The following is a 19,216-nucleotide window of genomic DNA, read 5'->3' as shown; positions in this document are numbered from 1 at the left end:
GCAGGTCTGCAGGGCAGCTGAAGCTTGTGGTGCCTCCAGGACATCCAGGTGTGCACCTGAAAGCAGCTGGAAACAGAGATTGGGATCTCCTGAGAGGCTGAGGATGGAGAGGCTGCTTTGAGAGACATTCACATGGAGGGGCTGATTCAAGCTGCAGGAGTAAAATCACCTGGAAAGAACTTGGGGCCCCAAAGGAGAAGGAACAAAGGGCATTTCAGAGATGGTCAGAAATGGGAGAGACTACACAAGCAGCAGAGAAAGAACAGAAGGAGGAAGATACCATCAAAGCGAGCATGAAGCAAGCAGGCGCGTAACAGGAAGGTCGAGGTAGATCATTAAATTTGGCAACTAGGAAGACAATGGTGGATTAATCAAACACAGTTGTATTAGAATATTATAGGAAGAAGCTAGCTTACTATGGTTTGAAGTATTAAGAAAAGAGAATAAATAAGAGTAAAAAAATCGGCTGGGCACATTGGCTTGTGCCTATCATCCCAGTACTTTGGGAGACTGAGGCGGAAGAATCGCTTGAGCCCAGGAGTTTGAGACCAGCCTGGGCAACATAGGGAGACCCCATCTCTAAATAAGAAAAGAAAAAAAAAAAAAAAGACAAGAACAAAAGTCTGGTAATGAAGGGAAGGAGAGACAGGGCAGTAGTTAGAAGGGGAGTTAAGGTCAGGGCTTACGTTTTTGAATGATCAAGCTCATAGGAAAGCAAGAAGAAGGACAAGAGTAGGCTCGTGGCTCCCCCAGCTCCTGGCTGGAAGGAACAGGCCCCAGTGAAAAGCCAGGACGGTAAGGATGTGACCTGTGCAGGTGGACTGAGATATGAAGGGAGGGAAATTAAGGGAGTTCATGTCAGATGAAGAAAACAAAGATCGGGAGGTCAACTGGAGAATGAGAGAGGGCAAAGCTCAAAGACCTTGGGGAAAGTGGCAAGGCTTGATTAGGTCTTGCTCTTGCCTGACCCTGCCTCTGAATTTTAGTTCCCATGATGGATCCCTCTTCCTTCTTCTTCTATCTCTGCCTCCTGCCAGATTTCCATAAGCTCACACTCCACTGGCCTGCTTCTCTTTTCCTCCCCTGCAGCCCCTGATGAGCCTTCTAGCTACTGCTGACAAACGTGCCTTCCTACAGCATCTACCATGATGGACCAGCTCCGCCTCTCTCCAGCATCTGAGCTACCTCCCATCCCCAGATCCTGGGGACCCTCCTATTGTCTCCTAAGTGATCTCTCCCTCTCCAACCCACCTCTCATCTTTCTAAAACCCTGCTTTGCATTTCGCAACTCCCACCTTCTCAACCCTCAAGATCCTACATGGGCTCTTTCTTGCCAGATGAGGTAGTTCAGCTGTGGGCTGAAGACTGGCCATAGGCCTATTTAATTTGTCCTGCATGGTCTTTTAACAAAAAAATGAAACTGATTGTCTTTACACAGGGCATGATCTGTCTAGTTAGCCACAGGCACCACCCCTCCCTATTTCCTTATATCCACTCCAGACCCAACTCACATACCCATGTTATCTGCCTGGTCTCTGTTAGATATTTGACAATGAAGTCCACAGAACCCTAGGATCCAAGGCCTTCCATTCTCTGGCTCCAGTATGTCTCTCAAACTAGAATGGCATTACTATACAAACTCCTTATTCCAGAAATCAGTCTGCCCAGTCTCTCCTTTCTACCCACGACCCTGGCATGGCCTCCCTAGACATATGTATACCTGTCTCCCACCCTGCCTTTCCTCCTATCTGCAATGCCTTGCCCTTTCCTCTCCACCTGTTACATTGAAATCAGGCTTACATTGTACCTCCTCGAAGAGGCCTCCATGGACCATCCAAGCCCACAGCATTTTCCAGCCTGGGCCCCCTCATTTGGCCCTTGTGTATATTTCTTTGTGCCTTCAGTTATCTTTTTTGAGTAAGTTTCTCATTTCCTCAAATAAGCCTGGAAATAGGGTTCTCTATTAGTCATACACAGGAAAAGCCATACAGAACAGGTCTACCTCCACGTCATCTATCTCTCATGTGACACAACCATTGACTCATAAATCTTGGTCATTTCCTGACAACCATAAAACACTAGAGTAAGCACAGATTCACAGTGCCTTTGGGGTAGAGGCCATGTCTCAAACACTGCCTGAAACCTAGGAAGGTAGTCAATAAACGTTTACGATGACAAAATATAAAATGCAGAAAAAACATAAAGAATAAAATAGGTTCACCACGGAGCAGTAAATTCTCTGACTTGATGAAAACAAACAACCCCTGTTGTGGTTCACTGTCACTCAGGCATCCGAGGACAGATATAGTTTGCCAAGGCAAGAAGTTGGGACCCACTAGGAGAAGCAGGAACTAGAAGGTCCAGAGCTGCAGCCACAATGCTGCAGGAACTTACAAGGTGAACTTGGTCAAATCTCTCAGCAGATATTCTTTGCGGTAATGGGATCTTTCCACCACATACTCTGCAGAGTTAACAACAATCTGGTGGTGAGGGAGAGCAGGTGGCTGGGCTGGAGGGACACCTGTCAGTGCAGGAGGGAAGATGACTCCTGCCAATAACTCTTGGTTCCCTTACCCCTTATCCCAGCTTCTGTGTTGATCCCTAGGTCCATGACAGGGCATAATTCCAGCAAACACCCTTTACTCCCAATTCCCACCCAACATGTTTGCCATAGCTACACACTGAACATAGTAGTCCCCAGCTGAAATTTTCAAAGTACAAACAATGTTAACATGGAATTTGATAAAATTCTACCATTGGCCAGCACACACCATACTATTCCAGATGTTAAATTAGCCTGGTGATGTGACGCCTGAGTCACAGACGATGACCACATTTCTCCTTTGGCAGAAATCAAAGCCCTAAGAGAGGGCGTTCCTGAGTTCTGGAACATGAAACCTTCCAGGAGGCTGGGTGTTGGCAGAAGGGTTGGATGTAGCTGGGTACTGGAACTTCTCCCCAAACCTTCTTTTCAAAGAGGTCAAATATGAGAAATGTTTCTGTAGCTTGCACTCAGAAAATATTCAATAATTGTTTGTTTCAGCTTAAGAGGAAGGTTTCAGGTTTTTAAAAAGAAGAAAAGCCAGACAGAAGTTCTGAAGAAGGGGGCATGAGAGGGGAATAAAAGAAGCCAAGTGCATCTGGTGTAACAGAACTGAAGGGGTCTGGACCGGAGGAAGTGGAAGAAGTAAGAGGGCAGGGCAGCGGTTACATTGGAAACAAGAACACTGATTTGAGAAAAGCACTTCTGAACTGACTGCAAAGGGAGGTGTCTGAAACAGTGGCATGGGCGGAAAAGAAAGAACTAAGCCAGACTTGAGGAAACAAATGGCTACATATGGCAGAGACAGAAGAAAGAAGACAGACTCCTAGAAATGTGGTGTTGGAAGAGGTGTCAAGATGGCATTTGAACAAGTGGGATGGAGCGCCATATGAGGGATTTTCTTTTTTCATTTGAAGCTGTCTTCCTTCTAGCATCAGACATTGAGGTCGTCTCAGTCCCCACATTCCCCCTCAGAACAAGAGGGGATGTGTCAAACAGCAGCGTAGGGGCAGCAACTGAGTGGCAACTGCATTTTTGCACCCACCGACTGACAGCCTGCCCTGAGAGCAAATGCTTCCCTCCAATAGGCCTCTGTAGCAATGCCATGACGCACACAGGAAATCATCTGTGACAAAGGTGCTCCTGGGACTCGCCATTTCAAGACAAAAGTATGAACACCCCGGACTCAATGAACTGAGTACTGGTGCCTGGATACTCTGAAAAGAACCATTCTCCGTCTGATATGACTCTCTGCACAGCAACAAGAGAGCTCCTTTGTGCCAACAATCTGTTCATTTCACTCAGCATTTCTTAAGGCAAAGCTTTAACTGTTTTTTTTTTTTTTTAACAGATATTTGATTACTAAGGCATGCAGGCAGTAAACATTGAAAGCAGGCTTCTGTGTTGCAGAAGCAACTACAAGGCCACAGAAGCTGAAAACAAATGTTTCAGAATTCCTCACGAAATTAGGCAAATGTACTGTTTTCTTTCTCTCTCTCTCTCTTTTAATGGAGTAAGGACAGTTCATTGATGCAGCTTATGAACAGTATAAAAAGGCCTGTGTTTTGGTCCCAAGTCTTTTCAGTCACAGGGCAAACTTTCCAGTCCTAGCAAAGGTGACAATAGCAGCTGATGAACTAGCTACTCTAGAAGGATTTGTCAGCAAGAGGGGGACAGTTTCTTATGAGGACCATCCTATAATAGAGCTCTATACACAAGATGTTGGTGCTGTATCACAGGACTCTTGTCAAGCTAATGCTTGGTGGCCAGGGTCTCATTTATAATGTTTTATTCATAAATGTCGCAAAAGTGAAATGAATTATTAATGGAAAGATCATCTGTCAGAGGCAGGAATCATTAACAGAATTTCATGGGGGAGAGGGTGGTTTATAGGGACTAGCAATGCAAGCACAGAGCTTTTCAGTTCTGTGGTGACCATGTGTTCAGACTGTCCTGGGTTTCCAGTAACAGAGCTGGTACCATTTGCCATCTGTCAAGACAGCCTCTGCAAAGCACACCCAGTCAGCTTCCTCCTGGCTACTTGTCCATTTTATAAAATCTTCCATCATGATGGCACCAACAGTAGGCTTCTAGTCCCTGTGTCCAAGTTACTTGGTGATAGAACTGGACATAAAAGGGCATTCTGCTTGAATACAGGGTATGGCTCTTTAGAGTCAAACTGAGGTCGAAGAATAGCTAATACTTACTCAGTACTTACTATGTACCAAACATTATGCTAGGTGCTTTATGTGCATTATCTCATTGAATCCCCAAAACCTCACCATGCCAAAGATACTATTATCCCTTTCTTACAGATGAAAAAACTAAGGCACAGACAGGTTAGATGAATTGCTCAAGGTCACACAACTTGGAATTGACAAAGCTAGGATTTAAATCCAGTTCCCCCCGACTCCAAAGCCCCTACTCTTACCAAGGATTTTAATAAGCATAAAGTTTGAAGAGTATAGAGCTGTCATTTTCCAGGAGATGTTTTCATAGCTGTCAATAGCATGCTGCAAAACATTTGGATCAAGGGCGAGCTAAATGTTGACAGAGCATGTGACTTTATAGAAATAAACTTTATAGAAACAAAGGGAGATACAAGTTATAAATCTCATGACTTGGGTCCACATCGTTCCAGTCCCTCACTTCCAAGAGGCTATTAACTGACTCTGAAGAGTAGAGTATGGAGCCAATCTCCTGGGGTTGGAATCTCAGCTCTGCTACTAACCTCAACCAAGACATTGAACCTTTTCGGGCCTCAGTTTCCTCATCTGGTAATAACAGAACTTCCCTCAGGGTTGTCATGAATACTAAATGAAATAAAACATATAAATATTAGTATACCCCACAACGAATATTAACTATTAATAATTTTATCAATATGCGTCTGTGGGCAAGAGGCTAAGTCCACTTGAATTTCCTTGTCTTAAAAACAGATCTGCAGGCCGGGCGCGGTGGCTCAAGCCTGTAATCCCAGCACTTTGGGAGGCCGAGACGGGCGGATCACAAGGTCAGGAGATGGAGACCATCCTGGCTAACACGGCGAAACCCCGTCTCTACTAAAAACACAAAAAATTAGCCGGGCGAGGTGGCGGCGCCTGTGGTCCCAGCTACTCGGGAGGCTGAGGCAGGAGAATGGCGTAAACCCGGGAGGCGGAGCTTGCAGTGAGCTGAGATCCGGCCACTGCACTCCAGCCTGGGCGACAGAGCGAGACTCCGTCTCAAAAAAAACAAAACAAACAAACAAAAAAAAAAAACAGATCTGCATAGAGTTGTTATGAGGGTTAAGTGAAATAAAATCCTAAAAGCATGGAACACGCTGACCTCATCATAAGCATTCAAAAAATGCTCATTTATTTCCTCCTTCTCAAGATAATACTATCACTTAACCTTCAGAGACCTCAGTTTCTCATATTACAAAATTATAAAATAAAACAAGGGCCAGCCATGGTGGTTCATGCCTGCAATCCCAGCACTTTGGGAGGCCGAGGTGGGCAGATCACTTGAGGCCAGGAGTTTGAGACCAGCCTGGGCAACATGGTGAAACCCTATCTCTACTAAAAACATAAGAAAAGTAGCTGGGCATGGTGCCACACGCCTATAATCCCAACTATTCAGGAGGCTGAGGCACAAGAATCACTTGAACGCAGGAGGTGGAGGTTGCAGTGAGCTGAGATCACACCCCTGAAACTCCAGCCTGGGCGACAGGGTGAGACCGTCTCAGAAAAAAAAACAAAGAACATGATTCTCGCCTATTCCCCTGCCCTTGTCTACCTCACAGGCATGTCTCAGCCAGAGCCCATCTAAGGCGAAGGTGGAAGTGAGGAAACCTGGGTTCTGCTTTTAGCTCCAGCATTTGAAAAGCCACTTACTTTCCCCTCAGCCTCAATTTCCTCATTTATTCATTGTAGTACCTCTCAACAAGTGTGTGCCAGATAGGGTGCTAGCTGAGAGTACTCGCTGTTAGATATGTAAAGACAGATAAATAAGGTACAGTCCCTGACTTCAAAGGGTGTATACTCTAGTGCAAAATAAAGGCATGTAAACAATTAAGTACATTGATTGTTGTATGGACAAGACTGACAGGCGGCCCAAGGGTGGCAGTAATCAGATTTACTCCAACAGGGCAAAGGGAGATTCAAAGAAGATAGACCTTTGAGTTAGGTCTTTCAAGATGAATGGGAGTTTCCCAGGCAGAACTAGGGGAAAGGTATCTCAAGATCTGCAAAGGTTTAGAGTCAAAATGGGGGAAGCACAAATAATTCATTATAGCTTGAGTATAGGATACATCCAGGGGAGTTGCAGGAAAATCAGATAATAATACCTTAACCACTTGCTTGGCAGGATTTCCACGAGATCAAAGAGAACAGTGTATTAAAACTGAAAAAGACACAGTACTGCAGAAACATCATGTGTGATTATTATTAGTACTCTACCAAGGCTCTTTATGGTATTTAATTTTCACCTATTTTCTCCTAGCATGAGAACTTGAGCTATTGTTTCTTTGCTTACTGCTACTTTGCCTTCTTCCTCTCTCCCCTAAGAGAAGAGGAAGATTTAGTATCATTCTAAGTGGAGAGGAGGGAGGAAGAAGTGAGAAGAAAAACAACCAGCTCCCTGTTTTAATTACCCCAAGCCCTAAGTCCCTGTTCTAAGTCCCCTAACAATGATAATGTTTCATATTTTAAAAGAGTTCAGTGATTTCTGGCAGAAAAAGAAACCTTCACCCTCATGGTTTTCCAAACGTTCTTGACAATAACTCATGATAGGAAATACATTTTATATCACAACCCAGCACACACACAGGCACACAAAGAAAGGTTATAAAACAACACTGACACCTGTTAAAAGCAACACACTCTGACATTTTCTCTTCTTTTTATGTCATTTTAAAAAATGTTGCTTACGATCTCATCAGTGCATCAAAACTTACAGTTTGAAAACCATCACTAAAAGACAGGAAGGTTCATGGAAGCCTTCAAAAGAATGGTTTGCAAATCCCTTCACTCTTTCTTTTCTCTTGTATTTTAAGACACTGCAAAATAGAGGAAAGTCCAGCCCATTTTCTGGAAACAACAACACATTTCTGTGCGCACAGTTCACATGGTGTGTTGTTTGACAATAAATGAGACGTTTCCATATGGGGTTTCTTGTGTGTTTAGTTGCCGTAGCTGATTAGGCTTGTTGACAAGTAAGATTTCAAAACCCTTTCTTAGGCAGGGCCTTGGCGCTCTTTGGAAAGCAGGATCATATGTCTCCAATGTCTTTTCAACGAGAACATTCAATAAGCAACTTTTTTCACATAAAGGGCCCCATCACACACTCTAACCTAGAAGTGAGCAAGCATTTTGCCTCAGGGCTGCTGAAACGAGAACATGATGCCTAGATGCCTTTCCAATCAATCATGCACACACAGATTGAAAACTCACATCACCATCATTACTACCACCACTACGCTCAAGGAAAGAGTCTGAATCCCCATGCTGTTAGCTTCTGTGTTCAACCAAAATCCTAAAGCTGGAAAGGAACACAAAGGTCATCTGATCTATTCTCCTTCCAAAGAAGATAACCAACTAAACTTCGCTGGTTCACAAGTGAGCTATTTTCCACTGCGCCACCGCAAAGTATTTGTGCTCTGTGGGAACTTCCTCATGTTAATGCACAAGCTTTAAATGTTTCTACCATCACACTTCCGAGTATACCATTTCTCCCTCTTAGAATGTCTCTTCCTCCAGCCCATGCAAATCCCATCTATCCTTCCAGATTGCATCTGAGCCCACTAAGAAGCCATCTCCACATTCAACAGCCCCCGTCCATCCTTTCCTCTTCTGAAATAAGATTAAGCTCACTGAATTCACGCAACCATGTGCCTCTTAGATACTGTTTAACAGACAGTTAAAATGTACTTAGATACTGACTTTCTAATACGTAAAAGAAGAGTGTTTGGAAGAAATTTTGGGATTATTTATTTATTTATTTATTTTGATAAAGAGTCTCACTCTGCCACCCAGGCTGGTGGGGCAGGGCGCCATCTCGGCTCACTGCAACCTCTGCCTCCTGGGTTCAACCAATTCTCCTGCCTCAGCTTCCTGAGTAGCTAACCAATACACCCAGCTAATTTTTGTACTTTTAGTTGAGATGGGGCTTCATCATTTTGGCCAGGATGGTCTCAAACTCCTGACCTCAAGTGACCTCAAGTGATCCACCCGCCTTGGCCTCCCAAACTGCTGAGATTACAGGCGTGAGCCACCACACCCGGACGGATTTAATCTTAAATGAACCTTTCCTACAAAATATGTATCAAGGAGTAAATGGAAAGGTTTAACATTTTATCATAAAGACATTTAATCCTGCAATTATTAAAGACATGAGTATTAAGCTATTCATCTCCACATAATCAGAACCAGTGATTATATGATGGTTAATGCCAGCACTGTTGATTTTTCTAATATACTAACTATCATTTGGGAGATGCTTGTTTTAGGCAATTGAATTCTTACATGTAGTAGATAGGGAACTGGGGGCTTTCTCCCTAGAAAGATACTGTGGTAGGTGCTGCTGTCAAGGAAAGAGGCTCTGTGCTTGGATCCACAGAACTGTGTTTGCTGTTGCCCCACAAGATTCATATTCTCTCTCTCAATCTCTCCCTCTCTCTCCCTCCGCTCTTCCTTTTCATTCCCACCTTTGGTTACTAACTGTTATAAAGGATAACTGAACTTCGTAACTTGTAAAGAACTTCAAGATGGTCTATGCCACCTGATGAGGGAATGTAACCAAGAAAAGATGAGCCGATGTGCTGCAGATCATCCTTGTAGAAAATGAAAGAATTGGGGCTAAAACCCAAATCTTTCTGTTATCCAGAGAAATCAGGAGCTAGAAGGCTTAAGCCTTACACCACCTAGCTCTTGAGTTTCATTTCCCTTGTCCCTGAACTTCCTGTCTTCCACCAGGTTCCTCCGTCTTACCATTAAGGAACTTCTGAGGTCCTTGACACCAAACTGTCTTCCTTCCATTAACCAAATCTCCAATGTTGTCTTATCTCAATCGCACGACTTCTCTTATCCTACCTGGAAATTTCATTGTTGATTCTGGTTTTTCTCTTAGCCAATACCACACCTGCCAAAACCTCCCAGCTCCTTTCTTTTAACCCCTTCCATATCTGTTGCAGACAAAATTACATACAAAACTGAAGCCAGTAACCATGACTATCTCACAAAGGGTCCTGTTCTCTTCACCTAGGGTTTTGGAATCCTTGTCTCTGTCATGCTGTGTACTATATTATAATATGATGAGAAAAGAAAGTTTTCTCTTTAAGCAGGCAGGTAATTTCTCAAGACACATAGCCAAGCAAATGATTATGCCTACAAGTTAAGCAAGAACAGCAGCACAGTTCATTGACACTATCTGTAAATACCAAAGTCCATTCTTTATCAAAAACATCAGTATCTTCTCCAGCTCGAGTGGAAATGCCGAATAATGTGAACCCTCTCTTTCTTGGTCTTGTCCATTTTCTTACCAAAGTGTCAACGGTGTTAAAGCAGAAAACAGGACAAAAAGATGAGCAGTAAGAAGTCCAAATAAACCAAAAGTAGCCACAGAGCATGGTGGTAAACATGTGAACTCTGGAAGCCAGCTGCACAGTGAGTTGGTTAACAGCTGAGAGACCGGACACACTGCTTAAACTCTCAGTTTTTCCATCTGGTAAACGGGTATAATAGTAGCACCTATCTCACAGGGTTTCCATGAGAATTAAATAAGTTAATGTTTGTAAAACCACTTAGGACAATGCATGGCACATATTAAGCACTATATAAATATTTGTTAAATAAATCCTCAGTTTGAAATTATTTTAACAATCACACTCTGTGTCTGCTGACCTCCAAATCTTACCAGCAGTTTCAGGACCTAGAGGCACCGTGAAGGTTTATATACTACACCACACACACTCTGTATCCTCCACTATGAACTGCCACCTGATAATTCGTTTTATAATTCCTTCTTATAAGGAGCAGAGACAGAAATGTACTCCCGAACCTCTCTCAGCAACAGTCCCCATGGCTGCAGCCACACACACAGTGAGAAATGCCCTCTATGCCTTACAAGACAAGGTCTGTGAAACCACAGAAGTTCTCGCTTGCCCGCGCATTACAAATTCTACCTGTAACCCAGAATCAGAACTGGGGAGGTGGGGCAATAGCCCCCTACTTCAGAAAAAATAAAACAAAGGGAAAATTCTACGAAACCACATGTCTTCTTGGTACAGGGCTCACAGCCTTTCTCTCCTCCCTTTTTTTTTTCTTTTCTTTTTTTGGTTTTGTTTTTGTTTGTCTTAAAGACAGGCTGTTGCTCTGTTGTTCAGGTTGGAGTGCAATGGTGCGATTACAGCTCATTCAACCTCAGCCTCCCGGGTTCAAGTGATTCTCCCACCTCAGCTCCCCAAGTAGCTGGGACTACAGGCACGCACCACCATGGCCAGCTAATTTTAGTATTTTTTGTAGAGATAGGGTTTCGCCATGTTGCCCAGGCTCTTTCTTTCTTAATTTTACTCCAATCAGGCTCTTGGCTATACCAAATTTGATGATCTCAAGATCAGCACAAGTCCACCACTTTAGTAAGGCCAGCAACACCTGGTCTTACGCCACCTCTCAGAGGTACACTCAGTGTCAGTACACTGCTAATGCTTCCTCTCCTCAATTGCCTTCTTCTCTTGCTTCTAGTTCCCCACAGTCTCCTGGGGTTTCCACCTCTTCTAGGGCTCCTTTGCTGGCTGCCCCTTACCTCCTGACCTCCTTACACTGGAGGGCCTGCCCTATGGCTCCATCCTTGGTCCTCCTCTCCTTCATATCCACATTCACATTCACGGTGAGCTCATGCAATCCTGTGATTTAAAATACCACTTTCCCCCCAGGACTCTCAAATGTACGTCTCCAGCCCAGACCTAAATCTTGAATTCCTGAGTCATACATCCAACTGTCCACTCAATAAAATTGCCACACCCCTTGGATGTCTAATAGGTTCCTAAATTTAGCTTGTCCAAAACCAAACTCCTGATCTTCCCCCAAAACCTCCTCCTCTTCAGTCTTCCTCATCTTGGTTAATGCCATTCCTCATCTTCTCCTCCACCTCTCATCTTCCCTTCTACCTTACCCATCAGTAAATCCTTTAAAAAATATCCAGAATCTGGCCAGGTGCGGTGGCTCACACCTGTAATCCCAGCACTGTGGGAGGCTGAGGCAGGCGGATGGCTTGAGCTCAGGAGTTCGACACTAGCCTGGGCAACATGGTGAAACCCTGTCTCTACAAAAATTACAAAAATTAGCCGGGCCTGGTGGCACAGGCCTGTAATCCCAGCTACTTGGGAGGCTGAGGTAGAAGGATCACTTGAGGCCAGGAAGCAGAGGTTGCAGGGAGTTGAGATCGTGCCACCGCACTATAGCCTGGATGACAGAGCCAGGCCCTGTCTCAAACAAAAAACAAAAAAACAGAATCTGACCATCACCTTCAACTACCATCTGGCAATGGTGATCTCTTCCAAGTACTGAAATCCTCTATTAACCCATTTATGCCAGAGGTTGCAAATTTTTTTTTGTGAAAAATCAGAACTTGGCAATGACTTTGAGCAGTAGGATATAAATAACTCCCACAAGCTTAGCATTCCAATAATGGAACACCAGGCATAAGTAGGTTAAACAGTTTTCCTGTTTTTGCTATTGCCTCACTATAGCAGTTTCTTAAAACAGTAGCCAGGGAGATACCATTAAAATATAAGTCAGATCATGTCACTCCCTTGTTTAAAACCTTCCCATAGCTTCTCATCTCACTTGAGACCAGCCCGGCCAACATGGAGAAACCCCATCTCTACTAAAAATACAAAATTTAGCCGGGCATGATGGTGCGCTCCCTGTAATCCCAGCTACTTGGGAGGCTGAGGCAGGAGAATCGCTTGAACCCGGAAGGTGGAGGTTGCAGTGAGCTGAGATGGCGCCACTGCACTCCAGCCTGGGTGACAGAGTGAGTAAGGCTCTGGCAAAAAAAAGAAAAAAGAAAAAAAATGAAAAGCTTAAGTCCTTATAACCACGTGACCCTACATTATCTGAGTAGTCCACCCCCTACCTCACCAGCTCCCTGATCTCATCTTCTCCTACTCCCCCTGCTTGATCCATGCAACCACAGTGGCTTCCTTGCTGGTCAGGGCTCCTGTGCCTACTGCTTCTCCCACCTGGAACACTCTTCCCCAGACACCAGTATGGTTCACCCCCTGACTGCCTTCACACCTCTGCTCAAAAGCCATCTTCCAGGCATCGCTCACCACACTTTTTTAAAGTGCAAATGATACCTGCTTAGCTTAGCACTCCTCAGCTCCCTTCCCTGCTTTAGTTTTCCTTCCTTCCCTGATTCATTTTTCCATAGGAGACTCATCTTATTTTACTTATTTTGTTTACCCCCATTAGAATACTTATTTTGTCTTTCCTTATTAGAGTGTAAGCTCCAGGTGGGTGGCGATTTATGTCCGCTCTTGTTCACTGCTGCATTCTTACTGCCTAGTAAGTGCCTGGTACACCGTAGATGCTCAGTAAAGATTTGCTGAATGAATGGGAATGATGGCTTTTTCTTACCCACCTAAGACAGTCATCACCGTCTTCATTAGCTTCACCGGTGTCCTCCGGCGGCTGATGGACCCACTTGTATGTGGAGACAAGACATTGGTTTTCCTCTTGACATACATGTAGATCCGCAGGTACACCACAACCATGATGAAGAAGGCCATGAGGTTGGACACTGTCCAGAAAACAAGGTAACTCCTGCTGTAAATGGGGGCCAGGGAAGAGCAGGCAGAGATGTTGCAGAGGCAATTCCAGCCCAGTGTGGGGACCGACCCCATAAAAATGGCGATGGCCCAGACAAGCAAAATGAGCAGCGTCACCCTCTTTTTGGTCAGGTTGCTATGGACCCGCATCCTCATGATCGACACGTGCCTCTCCACGGCAATAACCAGCAAGTTGGTCAAGGAAGCAGTCAAGCTAGTGTCCAGAAGCCCCTGGCGGAGAAACCAGCGGTTGACAGTCAAAGTTTTTGAAACTGGGCCTGTGTTAAACATCAGGAATACATAGGCAATTCCAGCGAAGAAATCTGCAGCAGCTAAATTAGCCAACAGGTAGTAGAAGGGGAAATGAAACTTTCTGTTTTTGATCACTGCCGCAATGACCAGAGAATTAGAAAAAAAAATAAACAGGCAGAAAAACGACCCCACACACAAAACAATCACAAGCTTTGTTCCTGTCCAGTCATCGACAGTATCAGTGTTGCTCCTATTATAAAAAAAGTCCATGTGCTTATCATAGTGACACTCATTCATTGTGGAGAAGAAGTGAACATCCTAGAAAGAAATTTAAAGAAGAAACAAATATCATTTGTAAAATCAGTCACTAAACCATCAATTGCTATTTCTAAGCCCCTTCTGGCTAACTCCCATCAAGGGAGTTGAAGACCTGAAGTGTCAGGTCTCAGTGCAAATGTCCTTTGCTCCAGGACATAGCCCCTGACCTCCTACCACAGCATTTAGCTCACATTTTAATTGTTTGTTTTCCAGACTAGGCAGTTCAGGTTAGGACGGCGTATCTCTATTTTGTTCACCATTATAACCCTAGGATTCAGTTGCTTTGTCTGCCTCATGGCGGGTAATTATTGATGGGTTGGCTGGCTGGCTGGCTGAATGAATGAATGAACGAATGATCATGGAGGCATCAACAGGGCAAATGTGCTGAGCCCTGTAATATCCACTCTGCACTGGTAACAATGACAACACATTACATTAATGCCTTCTCCTGGCTCCCAGTTCATTAGTTATTTATGGATATGTTCATTAATCAATGGCAGATTGGTAATTCCAGGTACATTCTTCCCAAGATAATAGGAGTTGAATTACCATTCACATAACCAAATAGATTCCCCAAAAGACCAATTTTCTACAACTTCTGATTCCACTCCTGATCCTCCTTTTGCCATCTTTCGGTTTCAAGAAACAACTCTGATATTCACGTATTAGCTATATGATGCAGGGATGGACACTTTGGTCCCAGTACCCCCCTTCCTTACCTTTTGTTCACTTCTTCCTTATAGTCTCCTAACCCAAACTGTACCAATGTGAACTTGCTCACTGGATTTTCCAGTATTCCTCAACACGGCAGGTGGTGGAGGATCAGGCTTCCACAGGCAAGACTGAGATTTGGAATTGGGGCAGATCTCCAACTCAATGTGGATGTAAGAACATAATCCATTAAGTGAGGACATGTCCTTGGGACACTTGTCTGAATGAAGACCCCAATCTGGGACATCAGGCAGATAGGGAAGACACTAATCCTCTCAGTAAAAGATCTCTTGAATCCCAAAAGTGAGGGATCCTGGCCAAGGAAGGACTGGGTGGAGGCCCCACGGATGCCCATCTGTCTACACGTGGTGGGGAAAACCACGTGTTCTGCCTCACAGTGGTCTGGTCACAGCCATGAACGGTCCTACGGAAGAAGACTGGGCTTCGTCAGGGTTCTAGCTTCTGGGAAGAATGACCATCTGCTCCCTCACTGAGAATGAGGCTGCAGCTTACTCCCTGGAGAACCAGAGATTTAGTCGGCAGAGGGACTGAGCAGCCCTCTGGGAGCTGTGACAGTAAAAGCTTAGTAGAAGTCCCCAGATTTTAAAGTTCCTGAAAATTCTGAAACCTGATACCACAACCAGAATCAAGAAGACCAGATAACAATATTAAGTAGTACAAAATAGAAATGTATCTCAGTCTTCTTTTAAACTTATATTTTAATGGTATAATGATACTTTTACATAAAAATTAGATATTGCTTTTCGGCCATAGCAAATGGGAGGCAAATATCATTTTATATGCTTAAAAAAAAAAACTGGGAGTAGTCTCAAGAGACAAATGGTTCCAGTATCTTTCAATTACAAGAAAGGAAGACTCAATTTTCATAATGATGAAATAAAAATTACTCTCTTTGGCAGACAGTCACCAATATTTAACTGTAAATATCAAATAAATTCATATATCACATATTTATACTATATCATAATTTTCCCAAATTAAAAATACAGATAGTACAATTTTAATAGCTTCAAAATATTCTATTATGTGAATAGGCCACACCTTATTTAACTAATCCTAAATACTGGACATTAGGGTTGCTTCCTGTATTTCACTTTTATAAGCAAGGCTGCATTCTTATGCATTAATCTTTATATACCTAGACAACTGTTTCTTTAGGAATAACCCATAGATTTCAAATTGAAGTAAAGGATATAAATCTATTTAAGGGCTTCTGATATATCTTGTCAAACTGCACTTCAGAGAGATAGTATTTTTTTTTTTTCCAAGACGGAGTCTCGCTCTGTTACCCAGGCTGGAGTGCAGTGGTGTAATCTCAGCTCACTGCAACCTCTGCCTCCCGGGTTCAAGCAATTCTCCTGCCTCAGCCTCCTGAGGAGCTGGGACTACAAGTGTGTGCCAATGTGCCCGGCTAATTTTTGTGTTTTTAGTAGAGATGGGGTTTCACCATGTTAGCCAGGCTAGTCTCGAACTCCTGATCTCAGGTGATCCGCCCACCTCGGCCTCCCAAAGTGCTGAGATTATGAGCATAAGCCACCACACCCAGCCTGAGAGATTGTATTTTTAATTTTACCAGCAGCATATGAGCGTTAAATACAAGGTGTTAATCTAGTGAAATACAATTTAAATATTTAAAGAGAAATACAGCTTTCAACCATGTTGAAAGTATACAGAAATTCAAGACAATCCGAGAACCACTTGCTATGGTCTGAATGTTTGTGTGCCTCCAAAATTCATGTTGATACCTAACCCCAACTGCAGTGACATTAATAGTTATTAGGTATTAATAGATATATAGTATAATAATATAACATTATGTTATATAATTATAATTATATATTATATAATAATATATAGTAATTAATTATGATATATAATGATATAATGATATATTATATTATATATTATATATTATCATATATAACAATTATAATATACAATTACATATTATATTGTATATTATATAATCATATATAATTAATAATTATAATATATAATGATATATTGTATATTACATAAAATCATATATAATAATAGTTATAATATATAATTATATGTTATATATTATATAATCTATAATTAATAGTTATGATATATAATATAATTAGTTATTAATAGATAGTAATTGGGAAGTGAATGAGATTAGTGCCCTTATTAGAGGCCTGAGGGAACTCGTGAGACCCTTTTTGCCACACTACCATTCAAGGACACAGCATTTGCCTCCTTCTGGAATGAGAGACCAGGCCCTCACCAGACACCAAATCTGCTGATGCTTTGATCTTGGACCTCCTATCTTCCAGAATACTGAGCAATAAATCTCTGTTATTTATTAATTACCTAAAGTATTTTTATTGCAACAGGAATAGACTAAGACACCACATGCGAAATTTTAATAATACAATTATTATGTGTCTTTTCTAATTAAAAGTAATGTATGTTTTTACTTTGCTACATGTTACTATGTTACATACATATTTCTAATTTAAAAGTTATATTATCTTTGACTAATTTATTAGAAATATAAAGATGAATATGTCACAAAGACAGTGGAATTAAGACACTACAAAAATACTGCTCAAATTTTCCTAATTTTATTTTGAAGGATCTTACAATTTTAGTTTTATTTCTTACATGTGGTCAAATTTTTAATTATATCAACCACTAAAACCTCAATGATTTTCACTTCAAAAATCTTCAAATTCAACTGTCCCTTGTCAAAACCAAAACAGTTTAAGACATGTTTTTAGTGAAAATTGCCCTGAGACTGCAAAGCAATTTTGTCTTACAAAGCTGAGATATCACAGAAAAACTATGATTAGCCAGAACTCCCACTAAGGAGCACTGTACCCTGGCTCCAGATCCTACTTTTGAGAGAAACAGGCAATGAGACAAAAAAAACTTCATATAGGAAATTGGTGAAAAAGATTCCACAGGATGGAATACTATACAGTCCACGAAAACATACCCATTATGAAGTTGTGGTAATACAAGAAAAAGCCCATGCCATTACTTTACTACACAATACACGTAACAAAAATGTATGTGTGTTGACTATATAGAAAAAGATAATGAAAAAATCTCGAAATGTAAATAGTCAAGAATGGTGGAACTGCAAGTCATTTTAAAAAAATTCTTACCACATTTTCTGTAATAAGTAAATCAAGACTTTTAATTAGGAGCATATATTCTACTTAATGTATTCTATCTTCCTTCTACAATTATAGCTTTGAAAAATGAAAATTAATGTTCAAAGGAAAAGCCTCAAAGATTTGCATATGTTCAGTTTATTCTTACGAGCCCAGAACACTTTAGGGTGTTTCAGTGACAACAAAAATAAAATAGTTTTCTACTTAATCTTCGCATAACCAAAACTTGACTTGCTAAACCCTGACCATACCAGGATATAGCTTTCACCAATTCTCCTATAAAATATTTCCTAATGCCATCACCACAGATCTCCCCAGCACATATCATCTACAGATTACCATCTTGTCTTAGCTAGAAATTACCAAAAACTTTTAGCAAGCTTATAACAAATGACTGATTTATTATTATCTCTTGGCCTCCCTTAACCTTTAAAACATGATTCTGTGATTTTCAACAAATTAATCAGTTACTTCAGTCCTAGCCTAAATGTCCCCTCCGCAAAGATACTTTTCTGACCAATTCAAGATAGCTCCATAGCTCTCATTCTCAGAGCGCCCTTGTTTACCTCCATCAGAGCTACCCAGTTGCTTGTGACCCAGTATTTTCTTTTGTGTTTAAGAATTTATTGTCCATCTCCCACCCCTAGACCGTTCCACTCCAGCAGAGCAGGGAACCTGCCTATTATGCTCATATCTACGAGATCAGTATTTATTGAATGAATGAATGAATCTCTGTCCTACACTATCTTTTTCCACGTCTAAAATGAAAAGGTTCTGTGAAATGCCTTTGCTGACCTATACATCAATCACTAAATATGACAATTAGCGAGCTCTGTTGCCTATTAACTAAGTGTTTTCAGGTACATAATATCTCTACTTTATTATTACTATTTTTCATTATTAATATTTGAGTGCTTATCGGTGGCAGGTGCTGAACTAAGCATTTTACATGGATTATCTCATGGTATCCTTCTAACAAAGATGTAGATACTATTATTACACCCATTATGCGTTTGAGAAAACTGAAGCACCCTTGCTTAAGGTCACACAACTAGGAGTGGGAGACCCTGGATTCCATTCAGGCAGCCTCATTCTACAGCCTTCATTCTTATCTGCAACACTATACTTTCTCTCCACAGGCATGTGAAACGCTAGACAGAACCAAGGACTATATTTATACTTACAAGAGTTATAGAATTACCAAAATAGAATGATCTGATCAAATCACATTAAAAGACTGCCCCATACTATAAAAAACAGAGGGCATTCTAAATAGCCTTTGGCCTTTTCTTTTTTTTTTCTTAAATAACCCTAAGAAGGGTAGAAAAGACACTTTTCTGAAAATATGTTTTCAACTTTTATGGTAAGTAGGATACAATATGGTCAATTTCAGGATGAGGTTAGCATTGCTCAACT

The 19,216-nt window shown here is 41.9% G+C and overlaps 1 protein-coding gene across 9 annotated transcripts in view; it reads right to left on the bottom strand.

The window, feature by feature from the left end:
• Nucleotides 1–19,216, bottom strand: part of LOC105482759 (lysophosphatidic acid receptor 3) — a 107,146-nt gene that overhangs the window by 41,997 nt on the left and 45,933 nt on the right. For 8 of the 9 annotated variants that reach the window (XM_024793066.2, XM_071088651.1, XM_071088821.1 and 5 more), the window contains one exon: nt 13,166–13,922. In XM_024793066.2, coding sequence (XP_024648834.1) covers nt 13,166–13,901 — 736 coding nt within the window. In that variant the 5' untranslated portion in view covers nt 13,902–13,922. Of the gene's footprint in view, nt 1–3,953; nt 5,356–13,165; nt 13,923–19,216 lie in introns of those variants that run through there. The other variant, XM_071088611.1, reaches the window with a different exon arrangement.

The sequence above is a fragment of the Macaca nemestrina genome, chromosome 1, assembly GCF_043159975.1.
Source record: "Macaca nemestrina isolate mMacNem1 chromosome 1, mMacNem.hap1, whole genome shotgun sequence".
Taxonomy (NCBI): domain Eukaryota; kingdom Metazoa; phylum Chordata; class Mammalia; order Primates; family Cercopithecidae; genus Macaca; species Macaca nemestrina.
This window is presented reverse-complemented; position numbering and strand designations above follow the sequence as displayed.